The sequence below is a fragment of the Chiloscyllium punctatum genome, chromosome 1, assembly GCF_047496795.1.
Source record: "Chiloscyllium punctatum isolate Juve2018m chromosome 1, sChiPun1.3, whole genome shotgun sequence".
NCBI lineage: Eukaryota > Metazoa > Chordata > Chondrichthyes > Orectolobiformes > Hemiscylliidae > Chiloscyllium > Chiloscyllium punctatum.
In genome coordinates this window covers 21,290,202-21,317,618 of record NC_092739.1, presented here as the reverse complement: position 1 = coordinate 21,317,618, position 27,417 = coordinate 21,290,202, and the positions used below count along the sequence as shown (strand labels likewise).

The 27,417-nt window shown below is 41.3% G+C and overlaps 1 protein-coding gene across 4 annotated transcripts in view; it reads left to right on the top strand.

The window, feature by feature from the left end:
• Positions 1-27,417, top strand: part of LOC140480468 (tolloid-like protein 1) — a 339,587-nt gene that overhangs the window by 172,976 nt on the left and 139,194 nt on the right. For all 4 annotated transcript variants that reach the window (XM_072575408.1, XM_072575486.1, XM_072575570.1 and 1 more), the window contains 3 exons: positions 7,724-7,902; positions 21,670-21,775; positions 24,823-24,947. In XM_072575408.1, coding sequence (XP_072431509.1) covers positions 7,724-7,902; positions 21,670-21,775; positions 24,823-24,947 — 410 coding nt within the window. The remainder of the gene's footprint in view (positions 1-7,723; positions 7,903-21,669; positions 21,776-24,822; positions 24,948-27,417) is intronic.

Below are 27,417 nucleotides of genomic sequence, written 5' to 3'. Positions count from 1 at the left end.
TCACCTAGACCTCCTTCCACCTATTGCATTTCCAACGCCCCTCCCCCAAGTCCGTCCTCCCTACCTTTTATCTTAGCCTGCTGGACACACTTTTTCACACTTTCCTCATTCCCGAAGAAGGGCTTATGCCCGAAACGTCAATTCTCCTGTTCCTTGGATGCTGCCTGACCTGCTGCGCTTTTCCAGCAACACATTTTCAGCTCTGATCTCCAGCATCTGCAGTCCTCACTTTCTCCTCGAAAACTTTACCATTTGTGTATAGTTACCAAACCTGAATCCACTTTCACGTGATGTGTAAACACATAAAAATTGTTGTGGGGATAGCATCATGTTGTGTACAGAAACAATTGTTTATTTTCTTCCTGTCCCGTGGCCAATTCTCATTCTTAAATTGCTGCTTTGGCAAAGATCAGGTACCCAGAACTTTGTAAATTAGAACAACAACAGCTGTGCCCTTTCGCACTAGGGTGAGGAATGAACTGATACGTTGCCTTTTTTCAGTGCTTCCCAAACGTTTTCCACTCTATGGCTCTATATTAAGGTTCTAAAATTGCTGCAACCCCTTGATAAGAGCTGACAGTGTAGGGGAGAGGTGATAATGCAGGAGAGAAAGCGTATGGGGCAGAAAGAAGGCAAGAAGAACTCCATGTCTGGGAATTCCTGACCTCAAAATTACACCAGTGACCCCACTCCTGATCCATATGCTGGGAAGCCTTGGTCTAGTAGATGCAGATGGACTGTGCATATTCACTTTGTGGTGGAAATAAGTTGGATCAGGCTGCTCATTGGGTGCCTGGAAGCGAATTGGTAGTATGTAAAACAGTGATCAAAAGGCACTTAAATAAGGATTCCTTAATTGTTCTGGGGACATTCTGTGATATTGGTCTACCCCAGCGCCTGATTTGCAACATGAAAACACACTGGACAATTTGTACCAATGGTGGGAAGGACCCTTCAACAACATTATTTAAATAACTGATCCATGGCCAGGTTAGCTGCTGGTTTGTTCCTTCAGACTACTGGGCTAACTTCTGAACATTTGGTCAGCCTCTATAACCTTCTCTGAAATCAAACATTTGTTGTTGAGGAATTGTTTATAGCGTTCTTCAAATTAAAGTTACTAATCTGTAAGTTTTGAAAAATTAGGGAGTTAACTACTTGCTGAGCTGGCACAAAACAGGAGTCAAGAGCTTGAGGCAAATCAATATGATCTTGCTGAGTGTGGGGCAGGCTGGGAGGTTCCACTGCCTACTTGTGCATCTATTCCTTATTGGTAGTCTAGCTACCTTTGAAGTTAGAAAGTCAAGAAGACAGTAAAGGAGACAGGAGAAGCTGAGGCTGGATTTTAAGGCATACTTCAGGAAGGGGGAATGGATTGCGTGTAATATATGAATGTCACCCAATTTACACCTTCCTTTCCATGCCAGAACTGTCCCCAGAATGCATTAGGTGGGGGATGCCATTATCAGTAGTATTCTTTCTATATTTAAATAAATAATTAAGGATCAATTTAGCTTGTTACCAAGCCATTTTACCCAGGCTATCTACTGCCCATGACCATCATATGGTTAGTGTGTGCAGGGCTAGCCAAGGCATATTTTTTAGGGAAAGGCAGGAATGAAGTTGTGTGCATCATTTAGGGATGGCCAGTGTACATTGTTTGTACCCCATCTCCCCAAGATGTCAACCCTCCCTTCATTCCTTTATACTTGCCCTCCAAAACCAGGCTCCTCAGCCCCATCCACATACCCTGTGCTCTCTGATCTCTTTGTCACCTTAAATGCCTGGGCAGTGTCTGTCTCCAGCAGCCCTCCACTTTCTTTATGCTCCTTTTTGCATTCTCAGTAGCCTGTGCTACTGTCAAGACTGCTGGATTGGTTGGCAGCGTTTGAGGGTGGGACTTGCTCCATTAAGAGCAGAGTCTCCACCGTGAGCTGGTTTAGTCAATCCCAGCATTTATGGCCGCAGGGGAAGGTTCTTCTGGGCACATCAGTTCATGGTCGACCTTCTTTCCATGGAGAGCAAGTAGCTTACTCATCCTGTAAAATCCAGTCCTGGGAAAGGAGGTATGAGGTGTTTGCCCAGCAGGCAAATCTATCTACAGTTAATTTTCAGCGTATTTCTCCAATGCAATGTTTTAGTGTAGCAAGGTCTCTAGCACTAATTACAGAGGTAATTGTCCCAACTGACAACTTGAGCCCTGAACTTGGGAAACATTGTCAACTGTGGCCTTCATGTTTTATGCAGCAAACCACATGAATTGATATCAACAACAGTACACCATTTAGATTTCACTTTTATACCAGGAGTTCACAGAGGTTCTCTGGGCCAGGAGGAACAAAACGTGTATTTTGTAAAGTGGCTGAGAGAAACCGGACATGAGAGCAATTGCTTTCCCCTCATAGTAACTTTGCATACAGGGAAGGTTACAAAACTGCACCAACATCACCATGAATCTTACCAATCAGCAGCTTGTCACCTTGGCAATAATGTTAAGCTTGCTCATGACCAAAGGCTGAGTACACCATGCAGATCTGTGTCCTTTTCTTAATAGCAGGTATCATGCACCGACTCAGCACCAATCTTGTCTCTTCCTTATTGTAATCAGGCCTTATGTTTACAGGCTGGCTTCTGGCACCAGGGGTGATCCCCTTCAGACATAACTCATAGCTCCTGTCACAAAACTGAAGAGCTGGCTCACAGCAAGACTGCTGCACCACCAGAAATATCATTGAGCAATCAGTTGGCACACTCCAATAATGTTTCTGTTGCCTGGAGAAGTTTTGAAGGGATTTTACAGTATAACCTGATGGGAGTTCCAGGTCTGTGGTTATCTATAGTATATTTCATTTTTGCCTTCATGAAGTACCAGAGCTTGGTACAGGTGGGCAGCAGGAGAAGGAGGAAGAGCAGGAATAGCATTGATTAACAGTGTCCTTGCCTGCCAGACCACCTAAAGTGCAATTCTTCCAAGACAGCTTAACTAAACCATCCTATCCACAGTCAAGAAATAATAATCCTGCCATTCCTATCACCACAATCTTTCAGTATAACCTGAATGTTTGTGCCTTCACTTCACTATAGATTTAAACATTTGTATTAAATCTGAAATGAAGGATGAAATGATCAAACATTTAAGTTCCATCTGTAACCAACAGCAACACGGTGGCTCAGTGGTTAGCACTGCTGCCTCACAGCGCCAGGGGCCGGGGTTCAATTCCCACCTCGGGTGACTGTGCAAACTCCACATAGACATTCTCCCTGTGCCTGCGTGGGTTTCCTCTGGATGCTCCAGTTTCCTCCCACAATCCAAAGATATGCAGGTCTGGTGAATTGGCCATGCTAAATTGCCCATAGTTTTAGGTGCATTAATCAGGGGTAATTGTAGGGAAATAAGTCTGGAGGGTCAGTGTGGACTTGTTGGGCCAAAGGGCCTGTTTCCACACTGTAGGGAATCTAATCAGAAATAATTAAAAATTATCCTTGTGTAAATCATTTGTACCAGTCTTCTGTGCTTGTTCACCTCTCCTGTTGCTGCTGCAAAGTGTTTCCCCAGAGATTCCAACAGGAAAGGTAGAAAACCGCTGAGCTTCCATTGAAGACACTCTCCAAATGATCATAGTGACTGACATCACTTCATTCTGAGCCTTGACAGCCCATTTCAAACTGCAACATATGATTATATTAGATGACTTAGTGTGGAAGGTTAAAAACAATGACTGCAGATGCTGGAAACTAGATTCTGGATTAGTGGTGCTGGAAGAGCACAGCAGTTCAGGCAGCATCCAAGTAGCTTTGAAATCGACGTTTCGGGCAAAAGCCCTTCATCAGGAAGCTTTGAAATCGACATTTCGGGCAAAAGCCCTTCATCAGGATTCCTGATGAAGGGCTTTTGCCCGAAACGTCGATTTCGAAGCTACTCGGATACTGCCTGAACTGCTGTGCTCTTCCAGCACCACTAATCCAGTACTTAGTGTGGAAACCAGGCCCTTTGGCCCAACAAGTCCACACCGACCCTCCGAAGAGCAACCCACCCAACTACATTTACCCCTTCACCTAACACTATGGGCAATTTAGCATGGCCAATTCACCTAACCTGCACATTTTTGGACTGTGGGAGGAAACCGGAGCATCCGGAGGAAACACACGCAGACACGGGGAAAATGTGCAAACTACACAGACAATTGCCTGAGGCTGTGAGGCAGCAGTGCTAATCACTCTGCTACTGTGCCACCCATATCTGTATTCGCCACTTAGTTGTATGCTATTGACATTGTTGGTGACCGAGTGGGTGATTCGGCAGCAGATAGGGAACCAACAAGAGGGAAAAATCTACTTGCCCTCACCAATTTACCTGTTGCAGATTGTATCGGTAGGAGAAACTGTACCTGCCAGAAAAACTCTTCATTTTGGACTGCTGATGTGACATAGGCCACCTCAATTTCTACACTCCCTTCACCCACTTCAACCGCCCATTCCCTCCCACCCCCCCCCCCCCCCCCCCCCACAAACATGCAGCACATTGCAATAACCCCCGGTTAACCATGAAACCCGCTGACAAAGGTGGGCAGGTGTGGCTTGGAGGACGGCCCTCTATTGCTGAGGCCGAACGCCAACTCTCCCTCACCACCTCCTACCTCCCCTTGCCCATGGTCCCACCGCAACTCATCGGTCCAAACTCCAAGACACCACCAGTGCCCTCATTTGCCTCTGGTGATCTCCCCTCCACTGCCTCCAACTCATAACCCCCAACCCCATACTGCCTGATTCTACCTGCATCCCAAGATCCACAAGCCCAACCACCTCAGCTGACCTATTGTCTTAGCATGCTTCTGCCCCACTCAGCTCATCTGGTCCTACCTCGAATCCATCCTCTGCCTCTTAATTCAGGCGCTTGTTACCTACACCCAACCACGCTCTCCATATCAGCAACTTTCAGTTCCCTAGCACCCAGTGCTTTCTCTTCACTATGGATGTGCAGTCCTTATACATGTCTATACCCCACAAGGATGGATGGCCTCCAGGCCCTCTGCTTCTTCCTCTTCAATAGATCCATCCAGTTCCCCTCCACAAATACCCTCCTTCACCTCACTGAACTGTCCTCACCCTCAATAACTTTTCCTTTAACTCCTCCAATTTTCTCCAAATCAAGGGGTGGCCTTGGGCACCCAGATGAGCTCCAGCTATGTCTGCCTCTTTGGCTATATCGGACAGACCCTCTTCAGTACTGACACAGGTACTGTACCCCAACTCTTGCATCGTTACATCAATGACTGCATCAGTGCAGCGTCCGGCACTCAGACTGAACTTCACCCACAACTTCACCCGGCCCTCGAATTCACTTGGTCCATCTTGGACACTTCCCTCCCCTTTCTTGACCTCACATTTCCATCTCTGGTGACAACCTCCAGATGGACATCTACAAACCTACAGATTCCCATAACTAGCTGGACTACACTCCGTCCCAGCCAGTATCCTACAAGAATTCTATCCCATTCTCCCAACTCATCTACCTCCGCTGCATCTGCTCAGACGAGGAGACATTCCACTCGTGAGCATCCCAGATGTCCACCTATTTTGAACAATGTGCTTTTCCTCCCTCTGCCATCCAGACAGCCCTCCGCTGCACTATCTCCATTCCCCATTCCACCGCTCTAAACTTACCAACACAACAAAGACAGAGTCCCCCTTGTCTCCACCAGTCTCCACATCTAAAGCATCAGCCTCAAACACTTTTGCCAACTCCAAATAAACTCCACCACCAAGAACATCTTCCCCTTCCTACCCCTCTCTGCCTTCTGTAAGGATCGTTCTCTCAAACAGTCCTTGGATTATGCCACTTCCGCCATTGAACCTCCAGGTACCTTCCCCCAGAGAAGATACAAAAGCTGCCCGTACATCACCCCCCTCACTTCCATCTAGGGTCTCAAACAGTCCTTCCAAGTGTGACAGCGGTTCACCTGCCTCTCTTCCAACCTAGTTTACTGCCTCAGGTGCTCCCGACATGGTCTTCTCTACATCGGGTAGACAAAAAGGTAAACTCAAGGAGCGGCCTATTGAGTAACACGTCTGGGTCCACAGGGGCTGACTGGACCTCTCAATCACTGCCCATTTCAATTCCCCCAACCACTCCCTTTCCAACATGACCATCCTTGGCTTCCTCCATGGCCAAAACAACCCACAGTGCCCATTGGAGGAATCACACCTTATCTTCCGTCTAGGCACCCTATAGCCCGGAGGTCTCAACATTTGAATTCTCCAATTTCAAATAACCTCCATCCCCAGCCCCTTCCCCTCCCTGCCACTGCTCTCTGCCACCAACCAGATTCATTCTTCCCATTGACCAACCAGGTCGTTCCCTCCACTTGTTGTCACCTATCCCCACTTCACCACCCTGCTCCCACCTCTCACTTTATCTGCAGCTCCCCCACACCTACCCCCAGCCCTGAAGAATGGTTGCACGAGTCATTGTGGCATCACAGACCTGTCTTCACCTTAAGCATATCATCTATCATGTGTGACATTACTGCTGTGCTAAATTGGACAGACCTTGAACAGGTCAAATAACTCACAAATGGACATCCATGAGGTGCTTATAGCCATCAGCATCTACAGAGCTAAGTTCAACACCAGTTCCACAAAAGGCATGGTGAAAACAACCAGAGAGTAAACCCCTCTTTCTTTGAATAATGTCATGGATATTTAACACCTACCTGAGAGGACTGTTTGACCACAGTTCAAACGGTAGCATCTTGGCAGCACAGCATTTCCTCAGTACTGCCCTGAAATATCAACCTCAGTTGCATTTAAGTCTCCGGGGTGGAATTTGAACCCACGTTTTTATTTATCGCTTTACTTCTGGTGAGTACCTTTCCTGATGTTGTTTGGTGCATGCGTACAAATATACAAGCAAGAGTAGGATCCCAAAGGAGTAGAGAATCAAAATTGCATCCATTCATTGGCGGCTGATGTGCATTTGTGTTCCATTGTTGGGTAGCTTTTATCCAATTGAATTAAGCTTTTTTTTTTGACAGCAGCAGTGTGATTGTCTATATTCAGGTACATTTTGTTAGTGGATTGCTAATGTGCTATTCATATTTGAGGAAGTATAATTGTGATTTAAACAGTGGAGGTTTATCAACAGATTATTCACAGTTTAATCATTATGGATGATTATGAACAAAATCTACTTTTTTTCGTGAAACACATTGTCTCTTTTTTAATATATTGGATTATTATCTTGCCTGTGGATGTTGGCTCAGTTGTTAGTGTTGCTGCCCCACAGCACCAGGGACCTGGGTTCAATTCCAGCCTTGGGTAACTGTCTGTATGGAGTTTCCTCCAGCTGCTCCGGTTTCTTCCCACATTCCAAAGATGTGCAGGTTAGATGGAGTGGCCAAGCTATATTGCCCAGGGATTTGTAGGTTAGGTGGATTAGCTATGGGAAATTCAGGCTTACAGAGATAGGGTAGGACGGTGAGTCTGGGTGGCATGTTTGAGGAGTCGATGTGGTCTTGTTGGGCTGAATGTCCTGTTTATACACTAGGGATTCTATTCTGTGGACTCTATGGTCTTCATATGAGTACAAAATTTAAGACTCCAAATATACCATCAGAGCATAATTAACAAAGACAAACAATACTGTTGATGGTATTTGGAACTGGCAAATGTTCTGTGCAGAATTGTAGAGAACTCTGTAACTGATGGTGTTTACATTTGACAGGTGCTGCTCTTATGTAGGTAGACGTGGTAACGGTCCTCAGGCTATATCCATAGGCAAAAACTGTGATAAGTTTGGGATCGTAGTTCATGAACTGGGCCATGTGATTGGATTTTGGCATGAACACACAAGACCAGACCGAGATGATCACGTGACCATCATTAGAGAAAACATCCAGCCTGGTAAGATTCCATAAGCCAAAGAACACTTGTGTTTAGTTCTTGTTCATGTAATTCATCAATAATCAACTGTCTATGTGTTACATTGGTGAATAAAAATGCTATGAATGTAATAAATAAGTATAAAACCACTCTGGTGTGACTGTGCCTAGAGTGAAAAGGATACATACCTTCTGTTCAGTTTAGGATCTGTGAATTACCTGGCGTAAAGATGTTGGAAAAAGTTTAAATTTCGATCCTAGCTGGGTGGTGCCTTAAAGCTGGGAAAGGGGTTTTTGACAGTGGTTTTGGAGTAGGACACTAGCTGATCCTTTTGATGCTAGAAATAGGATTCAATTAGATTTCAGGTAAGAAGGTTGAGGGGAAAAATTGAAATGTGTAAAACAAATGTCAATGTTTACTTATTAACCTGCTCAGAAATGTTATTACACACCTGTAGAGTAGATGGGGCTTGAATCTGGGCCTCCTGGCTCAAGGTTGGGACACTATCACAAGAGCCCTTAAAAACATTTCTAAATGCTTATGTAGAAGCTGTATGTCATTTGTCCTTTTCTTTCACAAAGAGGCTCTGATTGATCAGATATGAAAAATATGAGTGACTAAGAATACTCTGGGTGGCTCTCCAGTTCAAAACTGGTATAGGAAGTGTTGATTTTAGGGAATTGTGATCACAGACACTGTACCCAATATAGACAGTTAATGATGTAGCAATTTTCTGATTGTTTCAGTTTGTTAAGAAGCAGTGTTTAGATATGATAAAGTATATGCTAGGTAAAGTATGCAAACATGACAGGTGAAACTGCTTCACTGATACTGAATCGGTCCTGTCGAATGGAGAATAGGTGGCCAGTGGTTTTGAAGTGGTGTCTTTTATTGTTCTTCCCTTTGGCTAAAGTAGTACTGTCCTGCGCTCTTCATTGAACCAGGGGTGATCTTCTGACCTGATGGTAATGGTAGAGAGGGGGATATGCCAAGCGTGGGGTTGCAGATTGTCTTGGTATATAATTCTGCTGTTGATGGCTACACTCCTTCAAGGGTGCCTAGTCTTCAGTTGCTGGATACGTTTGAAGTCAGTCACTTTTAGTGTGGTGATAATGCCACACAATATGATGCATTGTATTCTCAGTGTGAAGGCAGGACTTAATTTCCACAAAGAGCAGCAAGCAGATTGGTGAGGATGAGGTCTGGTACGTTTTCCAATTTATTTGTTCCCTCAGCAGACCTAATCTACCAGCAATGCCCTTTAAGCCTCTACCAGCTTGATTCCTAGTGCTGGTGTCAAACCACTCCCCCCAACCACAGTACATAGTGTGAGTTTGCCACTCTTGGTGCTTCCTCCAAATACCTTTCAAAATGGAGGAGCACTAATCCATCAGCTGAGGGGAAAATGATACGTAATAATCAGCAAGAGGTTTCCTTTCCCATGCTTGTTCTGTGCCATGAGACTTCATGGTGCCTGGCGATGCTGTTGAGGACTCCCTAAGTATTTGCACATTTTTGAAAGCTTATGGACAAGTGGGTCTTGTTTATCAGTGCACCCTTTCCAAATTGAATCATACCATTGTAAAGATTGGCTCCAGTTCTATTTTTCACCACCTAACTTCAAGGAATGAAGCAAAAGGATCACATTTCTTGCCATCCATCATCGTTATTCTTCCTTCCCCACCCCCAACTCTTGCTTTGTCCTAGACTTCCTACATTGTTCTAGTGAACCTTGGTGTAAATCAAGCTTAAAAAACAGGACTTAATTGTTGATTAGATACTTTGCAATCTTCTAGCCTCAACACTGTATTATAACTTTCAGAGAGCAATTTATGTTACCAATTTTGGACAGCAGTTATAGTAGTGATTCCCTTATTTCCATTTACTCCTCCAAGACCCATCTTTTTGTTTCCTATTTGCTTTGCATTATTATCCCTTTTTTGAGTATTTGAAGTTTGCCTTCCTCTTTAGAGACCTTCCCTTTTGTTCTTTCTCACACATCACATCTTCTTTTCATTTCTTTGTACTTGCCTAGTGCTTGTTACATTCCAATATTCCAAATTCAGAACAAAGGATCATCAAACAAAAATGTTAACGTAATGTGGAATTTGATGCTCCCTCCTAAGATTAGTTTTGGAGGTAGATGGGACCCTATAATGGGGTGGAGACTTGTTCTCTCAGTTAAAGCCAGGACAAGAGCGTTGAGGATAGCCTCCCTGCTGGGAGGTGAGTTGAGGCCCTTAAGTTATTGTTTGAGGGCCTTGTTGCCCACTCTTTCTGTCATCTCTGATTTTTAACCTGTGCCTGGGAAGGGCCATGTTAGTGGGTAAATTGTAGTTAGATCCTGGGTGGGTGTTTGTGGCCACTTGGCAATTAATAATTCTCTTTGGCAACCTGTGGCCAATGGAAGGAGAGAGATGTACGACCAATGCTAACACCAGCATTCTCAACCAAACCAACATTCCCAGCATTGAGGCACTGACCACGTTTGATTGGCTCTGATGAGCTGGGCAAGTCGTCCACATGATCAACACAAGACTCCCTAAGTAGGTGCGCTACTCCCAGCTTTGAAACAGCAGGCAAGCCCCAGGTGGACAGAGGAAGTATTTCAGTGGTACCCTCAAGCCTCACTGAAGAAGTGCAGCTTTCCCATGAGCACCTGGAAATCACTGGCCCAAGACCATCCAAAATGGAGGAGAAGCAATCAGGAAGGCATTGACCACTAAGTGTAACAGAGCCTGTGGTAGCTGCGTCGGTCTGAACTTATGGACTCACCCTGAAAGTGGAAAAGAGTCATCCTTGTCTGCGAGGGACCGCCAATGATGATGATCAGTGTTATACTATTAATTATTAAGTTTTGCCCATTGTTTCTCCCACCACAGGTACTTGCTAACCTCCTCTGTGTTTCCATTGTTTTCTGTTTTATTTGGGTTCTAACCTTTCCAACATTTTACTTTCTTGCACAATAGATGAAAGGTAGACAGAAATGTGCATTTTAAGTTACAATCAAATCAGCTATGATCTTATTCGGTGACTGAGCAGGTTCAAGGTCCTGAATGACCTGTTGCTAAGATGATAAAATGTAGGAGAGGGAATGATCCATTCAGCCCATCAGGTCTGTTCTGCTATTCAATGAGATCATGTGTGATCTATTAAGCCTCACTTTATTTTCCTGTCTTTCCCAATAGCCCTTAATTCCCTTTTCAATTAAAAAATCAATCTCTCTCTTGAATATACAAAACGACTTAGTTTCAACAGTCCTTTGGGGTAAGGAATTCCACAGATTCGTGACCCTGTGAGAAAATAATTTTTTTTCTCATCTCTGTCCTAAGTATATAAGTCTTTATTTCTAAAGCCATATTATATTTCTAAATGCTCTGCTATTACATCTTTTAGAATAGTTGCTAAAATTTTCTTAACAGATTTTAACCTATTAGCATATATCTATCTTTTTTTTTGGTCTCCATCTATTTTAAATAAAGGTTTTACCTTTACTGTCTTCCAATCATCTGGGACTTCTCCAGAACATAAGTAAATTGCTACCAGTGCATCCACTACATAAGTAGTTACTTCCTTCAGTATCCTAGGATTTATCTCATCAAGTCCAGTGGATTTACCGGTCTTCAGCTTCATTAATTTCCTAGTACTTTTTCTCTAGAGATATGTATTGTATTTATTTCCTGTCTCCTTTTACCACTGTTATTCTTAAATATTAGAATGTTATTGGTGTTGTCTTCTATGAAGATTGATGCAAAGTATTTATTCAATTCCTCTGCAATTTCATTGTTCCCTATTTTTATCTTCCCAGATTCATTCTCTCAGGGTTGTAGGTTCACTTTGGCTTCTCTCTTCCTTTGTATATATTTAAAGAAGTTTTAGCTGTCTGCCTTTATTGATCTGTCTTGATCTACTTGCAAAGTTTACCCTCAAAGTTTATTTTCTTCCTCTTTATTACTTTTTTGATTGCCTATTGCTGGGTTTTAAAGATTTCCAATCCTCTGATTTACCACTAATATTTGTTGCATTGTACATTTTTTATTTCCACATGATGCAATTCTTAACTAACTTGGTTAACTATGTTAAAAATCACACAACACCAGGTTATAGTCCAACAGGTTTAATTGGAAGCACACTAGCTTTCGGAGCGACCTGATGAAGGAGCATCGCTCCGAAAGCTAGTGCTTCCAATTAAACCTGTTGGGCTATAACCTGGTGTTGTGTGATTTTTAACTTTGTACACCCCAGTCCAACACCGGCATCTCTGAATCTTGGTTAACTATGGTTGGCTTATTTCCTTCCTCTCAAACTGAATGCTAAATTCTGGTATGTTATGATCACTATTTTCTAGAGAAACCTTTACGATGCCATTTATTAAACTTGATTATACTTCACCAGATCCTAAACATCCTGAGCTCTGTTTGGATCCACAACATATTGTTCTAGGAAATTGTCTTGAATACACTTTATGAATTCCTACTCATGGCAACTTTTGCTAAACTAACTATTCCAATGAACATGAATATGAAAGTCACCCATGATTAATGTACTGCCTTTGTTACATGCCCTCAATATCAACTTATTTATTTTCTATCCCACCATATAGCTATTGTTAGTGAGACTGTAGACTCTTTCTACCAGTGTCTTCTTTCCCTTTTTATTTCTTACCTCCACCCTGATGGATTCTATGTCTTCCAATCGAAAATCATTTCTAGCTATTGTGCTTATTTAATTGTATATCAATAATTCTAACACTACTTTTTTCTTTCTTGCTCATAGTTTTGAAAAGTCACTTTCTCCTGAATATTTGGTTCTCAGTTTTGATGTCCTTATAACTATGGTGTCCATTATGCTATAAGATTGGCACTGTTAACCTGCATTTCTGCTGTTGATACATTTATTTTCTTCCTAATATGTACATTTAAGTAAAGAACCATTAAATCGCCCCCTGCAAGTTTTCTGTGTTTGTATACTCATGTCCATTCCTCGTGCACTCTGAGTATCAATATCCAAATGGCAACCCTAAAATGCTGCCATGTCTTCTTTCTTTTCTTTCTTTCCTTCTTCTTTCCTCCTTCTTTCATTCTTTCCTTTTTTTTTCTTTCCCTCTTTCGAATCTCCTGGTTATATTGGTGAGCCAGGGCTTTCTTGATTTGTCCTGCTTAACAACCCCAATCAAGAACCTCTGTTAACAAGGTTCACCTGGTTCTAATCACTACATACTGGATTTGTGGTGCTGGAAGAGCACAGCAGTTCAGGCAGCATCCAACGAGCAGCGAAATCGACGTTTCGGGCAAAAGCCATTCATCAGGAATAAAGGCAGTGAGCCTGAAGCGTGGAGAGATAAGCTAGAGGAGGGTGGAGGTGGGGAGAGAGTAGCATAGAGTACAATGGGTGAGTGGGGGAGGAGATGAAGGTGATAGGTCAAGGAGGAGAGGGTGGAGTGGATAGGTGGAAAAGAAGATAGGCAGGTCGGACAAGTCAAGGAGACAGTTACTGAGCTGGAAGTTTGAAACTAGGATGAGGTGGGGGAAGGGGAAATGAGGAAGCTGTTGAAGTCCACATTGATGCCCTGGGGTTGAAGTGTTCCAAGGCGGAATATGAGGCGCTCTTCTTCCAGGCGTCTGGTGGTGAGGGAGCGGCGGTGAAGGAGGCCCAGGACCTCCATGTCCTCGGCAGAGTGGGAGGGGGAGTTGAAATGTTGGGCCACGGGGCAGTTTGGTTGATTGGTACGGGTGTCTCGGAGATGTTCCATAAAGCGCTCTGCTAGGAGGCGCCCAGTCTCCCCAATGTAGAGGAGACCACATCGAGACCACATCTTCCCCCACCTCATCCTAGTTTCAAACTTCCAGCTCAGTAACTGTCTCCTTGACTTGTCCGGACTTGTCCGACCTGCCTATCTTCTTTTCCACCTATCCACTCCACCCTCTCCTCCTTGACCTATCACCTTCATCTCCTCCCCCACTCACCCATTGTACTCTATGCTACTCTCTCCCCACCCCCACCATCCTCTAGCTTATCTCTCCACGCTTCAGGCTCACTGCCTTTATTCCTGATGAAGGGCTTTTGCCTGAAACATCGATTTCGCTGCTCGTTGGATGCTGCCTGAGCTGCTGTGCTCTTCCAGCACCACTAATCCAGTATTTGGTTTTCAGCATCTGCAGTCATTGTTTTTATCTAATCACGACATGAAGACCTTACTTTTATTTGAATAACTATTCTCAATTCAACTTATTTCCTGGAACTCACATCATTTGGATTTTGCCACTCAGGTGGATAGAGCTTGTAAGAAGGCCTATAGTGTATTAGGGTTCATTAGCAGAGGGATTGAATTCAAGAGTCGTGAGGTGATGTTGCAGCTGTACACAACCTTGGTAAGGCCACATTTTGAGTACTGTGTGCAGTTCTGGTTGCCTCACTTTAGGAAAGATGTGGAAGCTTTGGTGAGGGTGCAGAGAAGATTTACCAGGATGTTGCCTGGAATGGAGAATAGGTTGTACGAGGATAGGTTGAGAGTGCTAGGCCTTTTCTCATTGGAACGGCGAAGGATGAGGGATGACTTGATAGAGGTTTATAAGAGTAGACAGTCAGAGACTTTTTCCCCGGGTACAACAGAGTGTTACAAGGGGACATAAATTTAAGTTGAAGGGTGGAAGGTATAGGGGGGATGTCAGGGGTAGGTTCTTTACCCAGAGAGTGGTGGGGGCATGGAATGCGCTGCCTGTGGGAGTGGCAGAGTCAGAATCATTGGCGACCTTTAAGCGGCAATTGGATAGGTACATGAATGGGTGCTTAAGCTAGGACAAATGTTCGGCACAACATCGTGGGCCGAAGGGCCTGTTCTGTGATGTATTGTTCTATGTTCTATGTTTGTGATAGCTCTCTGCAATTGATCTCATTGCAGATCAGCCTTTATCCTCTCCCACTTACCTGTCATTCTGGAGGGTTTACTTCTTGTAGTAAATCATAGTTAAAGTACCTCTGTCCCCCTTTGCACCGAATTTCCACTTTGGGCCAAACTTCCAACAGCATGGTTTGCTGCAGCCCTTACTGACCTTGCCTCTCTCCTAATTCATTTGTTTATCGATGCATGTTAATAGAATTTGTCTGTCACTTTATTTTCTTACCGAATTTGTTTCAGAATATCATTTACATTTGAATTTAAGAGCATTTTTTGTTATTTACAATGCAAGGAAAACTCAGTCAAATTTCAAGAGGGCCATACAATCTCCAAAGTAGTTTCCATTGTGATGTAACTTCAGATTTAAGAAATTCATACAGCATAGCTAAACAAAAAACTGAGGGGTGTGATCATTTATTCAGGGAATTTTGGAATTCTGGTGAAGGAGGTGGAAGGCCTTGCAATCCTTTCTTCAGACTAGCCAGTAGTGAAAATCCATCATTTGTGTCACAGCTACTGTGGTTTTCACTTTAAATGAAATTAGTAGTGAAGGATTAATTGTTGACATTGAGATTTTGATTGTTGGCCAACTGAAAATATTTTGGCATGATTTGTATTTCAAATTAATAACTTTTTGTTGTATAATCTGTTTACCTTGGATGAAGTATTAATTACTTAAAATACTTGCCATGACATTTATAATTGTCACTGAGTGTAGTTTATGTTTGCTGAAAAAGCAAAAAAAAGGCATATCAAATGTTATTGCTAAGAATGTTGGAATGACCTTATGTTGCTGATGATGACTAAGCTACTGAGTAACTCATAAGTTTTGACATGTTTTATGGCTTGCCCATAACAAGACATGTCACAGTATATAGCCTAGTGTTAAGCAATTTTCTAACATAAATAGGTGCCCATGGTGAGATACAACTGAGCAGTTCAATACTTCATTGATAAAATTCTGATCAAGATGCGTAGATGTAATATTAGTTGCACCTTATTTTGATTGTCCTTGGTGTGCACTTTTTAAAAGTCCTTGAATGGGACATTGAAGAGAGCGTCCAATGTGATATAAAGCTGTGACTTATATTCAATGGAAGAATTAGCAATGTAGTAATATTGATCTTATTTGACATGGAGAAGATTGTTAAGTTCATTTCTAATAAAACTGAATATTTTGTAGGAAATAATCCTATGAACCTGGGATTTGTAGAATTGTAACTGAATTTAATTGTGCACTGCTTATGAATTGTATCTATGTGAGATTCCTGGTAGTTGATAAAGCATGGATAAAGTGAGTTATAACCACTTAAGTACATCATGAATATTTCTAGGATTACTGATTTCATCAAAACATTTCAGTAGAGTTTGGTTCAGTAAAGAAAAACCCAAACAATCCGGGAAAATGTTAGTCTTTTATTTAGGATGCATTAATAGAAAATGTTACAAACTGGTATGTCCCCTGGCCCTGATCCTAGGATTATTTAAATAAAAAAGGTAACCATTGAACTAGTGGATGCATTATAATTTTCTGAAAATCCTTGGGTTCTGGATTAGTGTCAGAGGATTGGAAACCTACCAGTACGACCCCTATTCAAAAGGTAAATGAGGCATCAAGCAGGCTCATTAGCCTAACATTTAATGTTGGAACAGTATTGGAATCAATGATTAAGGGTGTTATAGCAGAACATTTAGTAAATCATAATCTAATCAAGCAGAGTCAACATGGTTTCATGAAAAGGAAATAGTGTCTGATTAATTTATTAGTTTTTTTGAGGAAGCATCAACCAGATGATAGTGGGGAACCAGTAGATGTGTTGTATTTGGACTTCGAGAAGGTGTTCGAGAAAGGTACCTTTAGAAGGTTGAGGTATAAGTTAAAGAGTCTGTGGTGATGGAGTTCATATATTGGCATGCATAGAACATTAGCTAATGGGTTAGAAACAGCAAGTGAAGATAAGGAGTTCTTTTCAGGTTAGTGACCTGTAACCAGTGGCGTTCTACGCAGATCAGAGCTCGGACTGCAACCATATATATGAATGGCTTCAATGAAGGAAGCGGTCATGCTGTAGCTAGATTTTGAAGATAACAAAGACATAGCTGAAAACACATGTTGTGAGAGGGGTACAGTTTACAGAGATGTTGATGGGTTATGTAGGTGGGTTAAAGGTTTGCAATTTGAGTACAATGTGGGAAAATGTGAAGTAGTATTATTGAAAAGGAGAAAAACTATAAAAAGCTGCAACACAAAGGAAAGGCTAATGGAATGTTGGCCTTAGTTCAAGGGGTTTTGAAGAATGATTGGGGAAAGTCCGACTGCAACTGTACAAGATGCTAGTGAGACCACATTGGAAGTAGCATGAGAGGTTTTGATCCCCTTATTTAATAAACAGTATTATTTCATTGGGGGCAGTTCAAAAAAGGTTAGTTAGGATGATCCCTGATATGGAGGGATTATCCTTGTGGAGTTCACTGTAGTTTAGAAGAATAGCAGTAATCTCATTGAAACATGTAGGCTTCTGAAAAGGCTTGACAAGGTAGATGTTGAGAGATGTTTCTCCTCCATGGGAGAGCCTGTGATCAGAGGGAACAGTCTCAGAATGAATGGGCAACTATTTATGACTAAAATGAGGAGAAATTTATTGTGAGGATTGAGAGTCTTTGGAACTCCTTACTACAGAGAGCTATGGGGTAGAGTCCAATGTGTATATTTAAGGCAGAGACAAATAAATCCTTGGTAAGTAGGGGAGTTGAGAGTTAAGAAGAAAGGGTGGGAAAATGGATGTGAGGAATGTCAGATCAGCCATGATCCTATTGCAAGGCAAAGCAAGCTTAAGAGGCTGAATGGCCTACTCCTGTTCCTATTCCTCATGGTCTTAATGTATTCAGAAATATCAAAACAATTTTAGGACAACATCAGTTGGTAAGTAATGAATCATAAATTAATACTTGTTAAACCAGTTTCATTTTAAAAAAAATCGCTGGCTTGAGTGTACCATAGTGACCAAGTATATTTATCCATGTACCTTCATACAATACAGCTTTACAGTTCTTGATGCAATTCTTTTCAAGAGTGCAGTGATCGAACCTGGTCAATTGCAACTCTTAGGTTGAGAGCTGAATAGGAATGCCTTCTCTTTTGTGAATGGTGCAGTGGGATGTTTGAATGTCCATTTGAGTTCTAAAAATAATTAACACCTGGAAGTTTGGCAACTCTGACAACACAAAACCCCCTCTGCATGTACTAAATTGTCCACCTGGATCATGCATTCACATCTAGCATGAAGGTTGAAGCCTCCAGTTTCTAACTCTGATTTGGGAATGACCTCAAATAACCCACGCTATTATTCATGAATAATAATTAGTTGAAATTACAATGAAAGAACAGTTTTTAATGTTCCTATCAATGGTTGAACATGGATTGTGATTTCCATATTTTCTACAGAATGATATTCTAAATTGGGCAACTCTCTTGATTTTTCCTCATTTAATTAATTGGGATAAAAACCCACTGTATTTCTGCCATAGACCAAAATGTAAAACATGGATGCATACAGCTGTCTGGGGCTCTTTCCAGTCAGCAGCTGGAGCATCAGTGGTTTTCAAATGCTTGTGTGAGGAACATTTTGATTTAGGAAAAAAGTAACTGCAGAGACTCCAACCAGTGGCCAGTTGTTATAAAAAAATTAATTAAATGAACAAATTTCAGAATGTCTTCAGTCACTGGAAGTGCATTCCCCCTTTCCTGGAAGTGCAACAGTTTACAAAACTGCACAAATTGTATGATGTTTATTTCGAAAGAACACACTTGCTCTCCTTGTATGTGGGAAACCAGCTTATTACAACCTTTTGGGAGAGCATTACTATCCAACACCACTAGTTCAGCTTTGACAGAACAGGGATTTTTAAGCTTTGGGTAGTGGTCTCATCTGGGTGAAGTTTTATTTTTGAGCTGTGCCATTAAAGTTAAATATAGGTAATGCTTTTAACTTTTTGTTTTGCAATAAGTAGCATTTCACAAAAACTAATGGATAGACTTCAATGAACCTTTGTTCACAGACTGTGGCCCTGATTAGTTTTTCATGCAGACTCAAATCCTGCAATATTTATGACATCTGTTACCATTGGGAGATGGGCATGCTAACTTTTATTTGTTTAAAATGTTGAGTTGTTTTATTTAGAGTATTGTTGATCGCTTTAGAATTTTGTGAATTTGGTCCGTTGTTGCGTTGGAATTTCTCCCAGCTATCATAATGTGAATGAGTTTTTGGAGCAGCCTGAAGCCTTGTCAGTAAGATGGTAGTTCTTAAAAATCAATGAGGCAAGGGAACCTGTGTAATAGTAACAATGTTGAGCCAACAAAGGATGGCAGATATGCTGTTTACTGCGTGTCCTTGTTGTTTACGAGCTATATCCAAAGTTCCATTCTCTCCAGGGTGGATGTGTTCACAGTTTTCTCAACATAAGTTCTTTCCATTTCCATTGGATTTTATGACAATATTTTAAAGGGATGAACGAACAGGATTTTGATTGAAGATTGTGTATTTACTCAGTCAATGCAATGTATTCCATGAGGGTGACTATCAATGCACTAGATTGCACAAGGATTGGACTTAGTGGCAATAGTGAAAGAATATTTGGACAGGTTATAAATTGCTACATTTTCAGCATCTGACATTAAACTGGTATGAAAAATGGTGAGATGAAGTGTGCTTGGCAAGACAAAAGTTGATGTGGGGCAGGGATGGAGGAGATGTAAATGTAGATGAACTGGCAGCTGTATTCTGATCTAGTTAGGTTATTAAACCACATCTTGCACTGCATCCAATAGTAGGCTGCAACACTGCAGCTGTTCACTTCCTCAACTCCTTTCAACCACATGTTCCCATTCATTGCATCAGGTTTCTTTCTCTCATTTTTGAGGAAAGGTATCACTCTCCTTCCCCTGACTGCACACAACAATATTTCAAGGGAAGTACTAACTCCAGGGCACTGGCCTTGTTAGGGAATCATTGTTGATTGCATCCTAACTTCACCAAATTCAGTATTTGCGTTAGCTCTTTAAGAGATAACTGAGATCATGTCATACAGCTATGCAACATGCTTGCCACGCAGCTTGGAGGACTGCAACTAGGAATAGAACCAATCGATCATTCAATCAAATTGAAAGTAGAGAATTGGTCTTGTAAAGTTTCTTTATGGTTTTTGCGCACATAATTTCCCTGTCAGCACGTGGACCTCATTTTTGTATTCATGTAATTGCCCATGTAACTCTTTTTTTTATAGCTAATTACCCCATTTAACTATCTATTTAGAAATACAATGCAAATAAATGGGGATAGTAATCACTTTGGAAACTTCAATTTATACATCGAAGCAGATTGGAGTTTTAAATTGTGCTGACATCTATTGATTGTAGTTGACCATGGAATAGCAATTGCTGAACAGTGAAAGTTTGTGAAGTGGGAGTTACTTTATTTCTGAATCCAGCCTATGTACTTTAAGTAGACTTCTATTGTACTTTAAGTCCCTGCTACTCTTTTTGAAATGAATTTCAGCAGCTGCTTATTTTTAATACAAGGATTTCTTCTCTCCAGTTCTATACAAAATTGCTGACTGCTGAGATGTGATTTCCCACGTGCTGCTAACTTTGATATTTAAGTCTAGTAGCTATTCTTCATCAATGTATATCAACATTGAATACCTGTGGACTATTCAACTATCAAAAACAGTGTAGTGACATTTGATCCTGACCCCACTACACAGCAATCCGTGGTAATTGAATAGTGATCGAGGGTTTTAAACCTAGCTGTATTTCTTGACTTCAATGACACTAGCTAAAGTCTAGTTCAACACTTGGGTTCAATTTGCGCCACTGTCCTAGGTTCAATCCTAGCCTCAGGCGACTCTGTGTGCGGTTTTCACGTTCTCCCTGTGTCCGCATGTGTTTCCTCCAAGTGTTCGGGTTTCCTCCCGCAGTCTAAAGAAGCGCAGATTAGATGGATTGGCCGTGCTAAACTGCCCCATAATGTCCAGGGATGTGCACGCTAGGTGGAATACCCAAGGGAAATTCAGTGTTTCAGGGATAGGATAGGGGGGTGAGTCTGGGTGGAATGCTCGCTGGAGGTGTTGCATGGACTCGATGGGCCAAATGGCCTGTTTCCACACTGTAGAGATTCTATGATTCTGAGTTTGTTTTATCCAAACTCATTTCTTCAACAGGGCATAAACTTGACATTTGTCCTATATTTTATATACAGAATGCGTGTAATTTATATTGTAAGTGGCCACTTGGGTAGTCTGCAAATCAATCAGATTCATCACTTCGATTAAGATTCACCTTGATGTAGATTATTTCTTTATGCTTTGTTTTCCACCCAAAAACCAAACAGAATGAGAACTAATTTCTGTATCGCAACATGGTGTATTCCAGAATTGTTTATGATTTGTGAAATTAATTCACTTGAAGCACAAGATACTGCTAATATATATTCCATTCAAGGTTCTTTCAGGGCCTGCTGTTGCTGAGTATTGAGCAATATTCAATTCTTGTGCATTATCAGCAAGAGCCAAGAAGAATCTCCTCCATGTTCTGTTATACTTAGAACAGCAATTCTATTCAGTCAAAGTTGGCTCGGAAATAGCTCAGTACATAAATATTGTATGATGGAATCAGAACTTTATTCAAATCAGGAATGCATTTTCTGAGGTCGACTGTTTAGGAAAATGTTTGGGTTCTGTCAAAATTCGGTAAACTAAATGTAACTCGGGAGATCAGAGAGAACGCTGCAATTTGGCGCCTTTGCAGCAGCGATTTCAGAATTTTAGAGATGCTGATCACTAAGATTGTTCAATGGCTAACCATGTTCTTTCCTTATTACTGCACACAGGCCAAGAATACAATTTCCTCAAGATGGAACCTGGTGAAGTAAACTCCCTTGGGGAAGCATATGACTTCAACAGTATTATGCACTATGCTAGGAACACCTTCTCAAGGTTGGAGTCAAAGGTTACATCTCTTTGACTTTTACATTTTGTCAGTTTCTAGATTACAATGAAACCTTTATCTCTGGATTAATGCTAGTTCAGGGTTCTACTGTGTATAATGAGATTATTCATTTTTCTGTCTCTTTTTCTAATTGATATTTGATGTGTAAAATGACTTAATCTGTAGGAAGTTGAAACTAGAATAACCATTTGCTTTAAAACCTTTTTACTTGACTGCAGGAATAAAAATGTCTGAAAATAATTTAAATACAATTAGGTTGTTCTCAATTGCCAGACAGTACAACTTTGATGTTTCAGGATCAGAAACAATCTGTAATGTGTAATATTTATCATGAACAGATATACTTGGAAAGGAAAAGTAAAGTAGTTATAAACAGTCCACATTATAAACAGTCCTGATTTCAGATAGATGACAGCTGGGATGTACAATTAATCTTCTTAATCCTGAGTTTAGGATAGTGAAATCTGTTTCATATCATCATTCAATGTTCATGGTGTAAAAGGTGGTGACAATTCTAATTTTCAGGGTTCTAGTTACAATCAGCGAACCACTCTTCTCCTTACTGATTCATTCAGGAACATTTTGAGTTTGTTCATTTCGAAGTATTAATGAAAGATTGCTTGGGCAAGGAGGCCTAGGCTCAAAATATGTAAAAGATTAAGGTCCAGAATTTACAAAATAGCACTCGCAATATAGGAGCTCTGCAAGATGAGAATGATGTTAGTGCATCACAGGAGTTTCTTCTGTCTTCATAAATGTGTTGGTGGACCCTATATCTGTTATGCACTGATACCTTACAAATGGTCCAAGTGCGCTAGCTCATAAAATCTATGTCTGACAGTGCTGTAAAACTACTTGTTGCTGTTAATTTATTTCAAGTTTAAAACTGCACAGGGCAAAAAAAACAAAACATCTACTTCTCTGAAGTGTCCTTCTAGTCTTAAAAAGTAATATTCTAGCTTTATTAAACTCAGGCCTGACCAGGTGAAACTCATTCTTTTTGAACAATTTTCCTCTGGTCCTGTGAATTCTGATATTTCAAAATCTGTGAGTTTACTGAAACATCTCAGATATATGAAGCGTGCTTATAAAAAGGTAAGTTATTGTTGAAAGAGTATATGATTACATATAATTTCTTAAAAAGATGTTTCACGGGGTGGCACGGTGGCTCAGTGGTTAGCACTGCTGCCTCACAGCATCAGGGACCGGGTTTGATTCCTGCCCTGTGTGGAGTTTGCACATTCTCCCCGTGTCTGTGGGTTTCCTCCGGGTGCTCTGGTTTCCTCCCACAGTCCAAAGATGTGCAGGTCAGGTGAATTGGTCATGCTAAATTGCTCATAGTGTTAGGTGCATTAGTCAGAGGGAAATGGATCTGGGTGGGTTATTCTATGGAGGGTCAGTGTGGACTTGTTGGACTGAAGAGCCTGTTTCCACACTGTAGGGAATCGAATCTTTAAAAAAAAAGTTCTGTTGTAATAAATATTGTTGTTGTTTGCTTATTATTTTGATTGCCAATTTCTTACTTTCATTTCATGCTGAAGGATTAACATGTTCCTGGACTACATGATACCCTTTAGTACTTAGCAAAAATTGCCATTATTTACAAGTAGACTGCAGTCGTTCAAGATCAATGAGCATTTCACCAGAATTGGTTATCATAGCTGAACCTTTTTCTCATTATATCTAAAATCTGACATCTGTAGACTTCCAGCATTGTTTCCAGACTCTGATCAGAAGCAGGAACTCTAGCAGTTCAATAGATTAAGAACGGATCTGATCGTGATGAATTGGAATTGAATGTTGTCAGGCAAAACTGTAATTGAATAATAGGCTGCCTTTTAAAGAAAAGTGTTTGGCCACATCAAAGGTATATTCCCACAGAGGAAAGATAGGGTAAGCAATTCCAGATCTCGTTGAATGACAAAACAAAGTCAAGATTAAGATGAAGAAGAAAGAGCTTGCTTTTGACAGATGTCAGGTAGATAATGCAACCAAGAACCAGCTAAAATATAGAAGATTCAAAGAGGCAAGTAGAAAAATCAAAGTGGAACAAAGAGCATGAGAAGAGGCGGCACGGTGGCACAGTGGTTAGCACTGCTGCCTCACAGCACCAGAGACCTGGGTTCAATTCCCGCCTCAGGCGACTGACTGTGTGGAGTTTGCACGTTCTCCCTGTGTCTGCGTGGGTTTCCTCCGGGTGTTCCGGTTTCCTCCCACAGTCCAAAGATGTGCAGGTCAGGTAAATTGGCCATGCTAAATTGTCCGTAGTGTTAGGTAAGGGGTAAATGTAGGGGTAAAGGTGGGTTGCGCTTCGGCGGGGCGGTGTGGACTCGTTGGGCCGAAGGGCCTGTTTCCACACTGTAAGTAATCTAATCTAATCTAATCTAATCTAAAAGAGACTGGCAGCAGATGTAAAAGAGAATCCAAAAGGCAGGTGGCATGGTAGCTCAGTGGTTAGCACTGCTGCCTCACAGCTTTGGGGACTTGGATTCAACTCTACATCGGGTGACTGTCAGTGTAGAGGTTGCTCTAGGTGGTCCAGTTCTTCCCACAGTCCAAAGGCATACAGATTAGGTTGATTGACCATGCTAAATTGTCCATAGTGTCCAGGAGTGTGCAGGTTGGTGGATTAGCCATAGAAAATACAGGATTACTGGGATAGGATGGCTGGTGGGACACTGTTCGGAGGGTTGGAGTGACTCAATGGGCTGAATGGTCTGCTTCCACACTCTAGAGATTCTATGATTCTTTTCAAACCAGGGAAAACGTAACCACCTATTTCCTGTTTTGTTGGGATCAACTAACTCACCATAGTCCCAACATCAAAACTGGAATGTTGTTATTTATTTACGAAATTTAGATAATATAGTCACATGACACTTTATAGTGAAATATTACTTAGTTGTATGTTCAGGATTCCATGAGAAATTTAAAGAAAGGAGATTTTCCCTACCCCTCCTCTCCCGTTCAGAAACACATATGAAGTGAACTGAAGATATTGTCTTATGAAGTGACAGTTCTTTCTTTTTCTTAGAGGAATGTTTCTGGATACTATTCTCCCTGGACGTGATGAGAATGGCGTAAGACCTGCCATTGGACAGCGTGCACGTTTAAGTAAAGGAGACATTGCACAGGCAAGGAAGCTGTATAGATGTCCAGGTATTATGCTGCACACATGGGGATTTGGTCTTAGCGTACTAGGACAAATTAAAGACAGAAGGCACTGTGATTAATTTCAAAATATAACTCAGTGATATGAGAATAATGTTACAAAGCAGTGGAAATCACTATTCTTGCAGTGATGATGTGAACACTTATATATCAATGATATGCTTTATACTGTTAACTGTCAGCAAAGTGCTGACAAAATCTTATATCAATGTACAACATGATATAAGACTAGATTGTACTTTATCTGCACTTACCTGAGCTCTTTTTGCCTCTATGTGCTTTGTTTAAATCTAAGGCTTTTTAACAAATTCTCAGCTGTTGAAAATTATACTAAGAAACCACAAACCTGATTAGATACAGTCAGACACACTTGCAACTGTAAATGATGAATTGGTTTTCCCAAGTTAGTCAGCATAAGAAATGTTTGAGTTTGAAAGCATCCCACCAATTTCACATGAAAATACGCTGATTGTGGATGACTAGTGTCTTGAACATGACATGGCAACCCCAATCCCACATGCCGATCTAGTGATCAAGCACATTCTGACTAAAGCAGGTGGAAATGACTGTTTGATTTATCGCAGGGTTCAGTACAACTCTGGCTTAGAGCCACCTTGCATGTGCTATGTAGTGTAGTATGATGGTGCTTCAATTAATTTGACTTTGAATTAGTTTATGTTACTTCCTGCTTGTCAAATGCTGAGTGTTGTGTAGTACTACTTACATTTAGAGATTTTATCTTAATGATGTAGATACACATCAGAAATATATTGATAATTGTTAAGACAAAACTCTGGTTTTCAAAATTCTGAAATTCATTGTTCTTTGCTGTTCTACTGTTTTTATATGGACTGGTCCATCAGATGTGAGTGCATCATGAATACAAGGATCTACAAATTATGGCATCATTGAAAGCCAGATGGAAGAAAGCATTAATATGAAATTGAAAAATATGAGTTTAAACCATTGAAACATGATGGTTGGAATTTTGTTGTATTGTACAATGTCTTACCAGAAGTGAGAATGCAGGATGGTTGATCATGTGGAGTCATGAATTTGCTACCCAATTACATATTCATGGATGAAGTGCCCATCAGTTTTGCAGTGGGGTCTGGTAAGAAGCTGGCTTTCCCTACCATTACCTTTTGGGATCAAAGATCTGGATGCCATGCCTGAAGGGTGCTTGGACAGGCAGCCATTCCCTGCAATTCAGCAGCACCAGTCTGGCAGTGTGAATGGATGTCCTGAGGCTACAGCTGCTACTAGGGCCTTTTGATACTCACCCCAAATGGGATAACTACAACAGCTGCTAATATCTGATCAGTATCCCCACAAGTCCCAGGATAACTACAACTGCTGCTACCATCTGCTATTTCGGAGTGATGGCATTATGAAGCTCTGTAGCTTTAACTGAGCACTATTGATAAATTTAGCCAAGATGTCTGCATTCCAGAAATTATCCTGTGGTTTTGTTGGTTCTCCCAAAAGAACTTGTTTGTTTTGCTGATGGAAGTCTCCACTGCTATGAAGAATCAACCAACTCTTTCTATGGCGTGCATGGCACTTGGCATTAATAGCTGGGTAAACTTGGTGGTGGTGGTGAGACATTTTCCCACCACAACACGAGCATGGAGCTATGACAGTGATTGCTCCCTTTTCTCACTGTTCGAACTGCGCTTGATGTGAGTGATATAAGGTCCAGTTTGGATTACAACATTTCTAATAAGGTTTTATCCAGACCCACATGACCCTTTTGAGTTCACCTCTCTGTGTTTGATTTTGACAATAATCAGCAAGGCGAAACAGATCACTTAAATAGGAATTAATAATCTCTAATTTCACAGAATATATTGCATCATAAATCAAAATAACAATTGAAGCATTAATAGCTACTTCATGTTTAGTAACCTTGTCAATCCCATATCTAATCAATATGACGTTGGCACTGTTGCGAATTATGTACAGCGGTCCACTAACCTGAACCTTGTTGGGCTTCTCTGCAAAGCCAGTAGTGATTTGGAATCAATTTGAATTGGAGTGACAATTGATTCACTGCATGCTTAGTCAAGCCCCACCATCTGGTGTAGGCAATTGTGAAGAGGTAACACGGTTTTGATCATCCTGAGTACTTCTAGTCAGCTGTCATTAAACTTTGGGTTTGAATAGTCACTCCGGTTATTGCTGTGGACATTTTTTCATGTGTATTCTGCTGGGCCTTTATCAGTGGCAGCTAGGGTCCTCATAATATAATTATCACAATTGGGATCTGGACGTTGATGTCGAAAGAGAACTGGATGTGACAGTAGTGCAAGCTAATGAGCATTCATTAACAATGTGCACAATTTACAAGGACACAGTTAAATGAGACTCCATTAGAACCTGTTCTGTCAGTCCAGCTACATTATGACTATGGTAAAAATGGGCTGTCACTTTTCGACTTCGACCATCTGATTTTAAT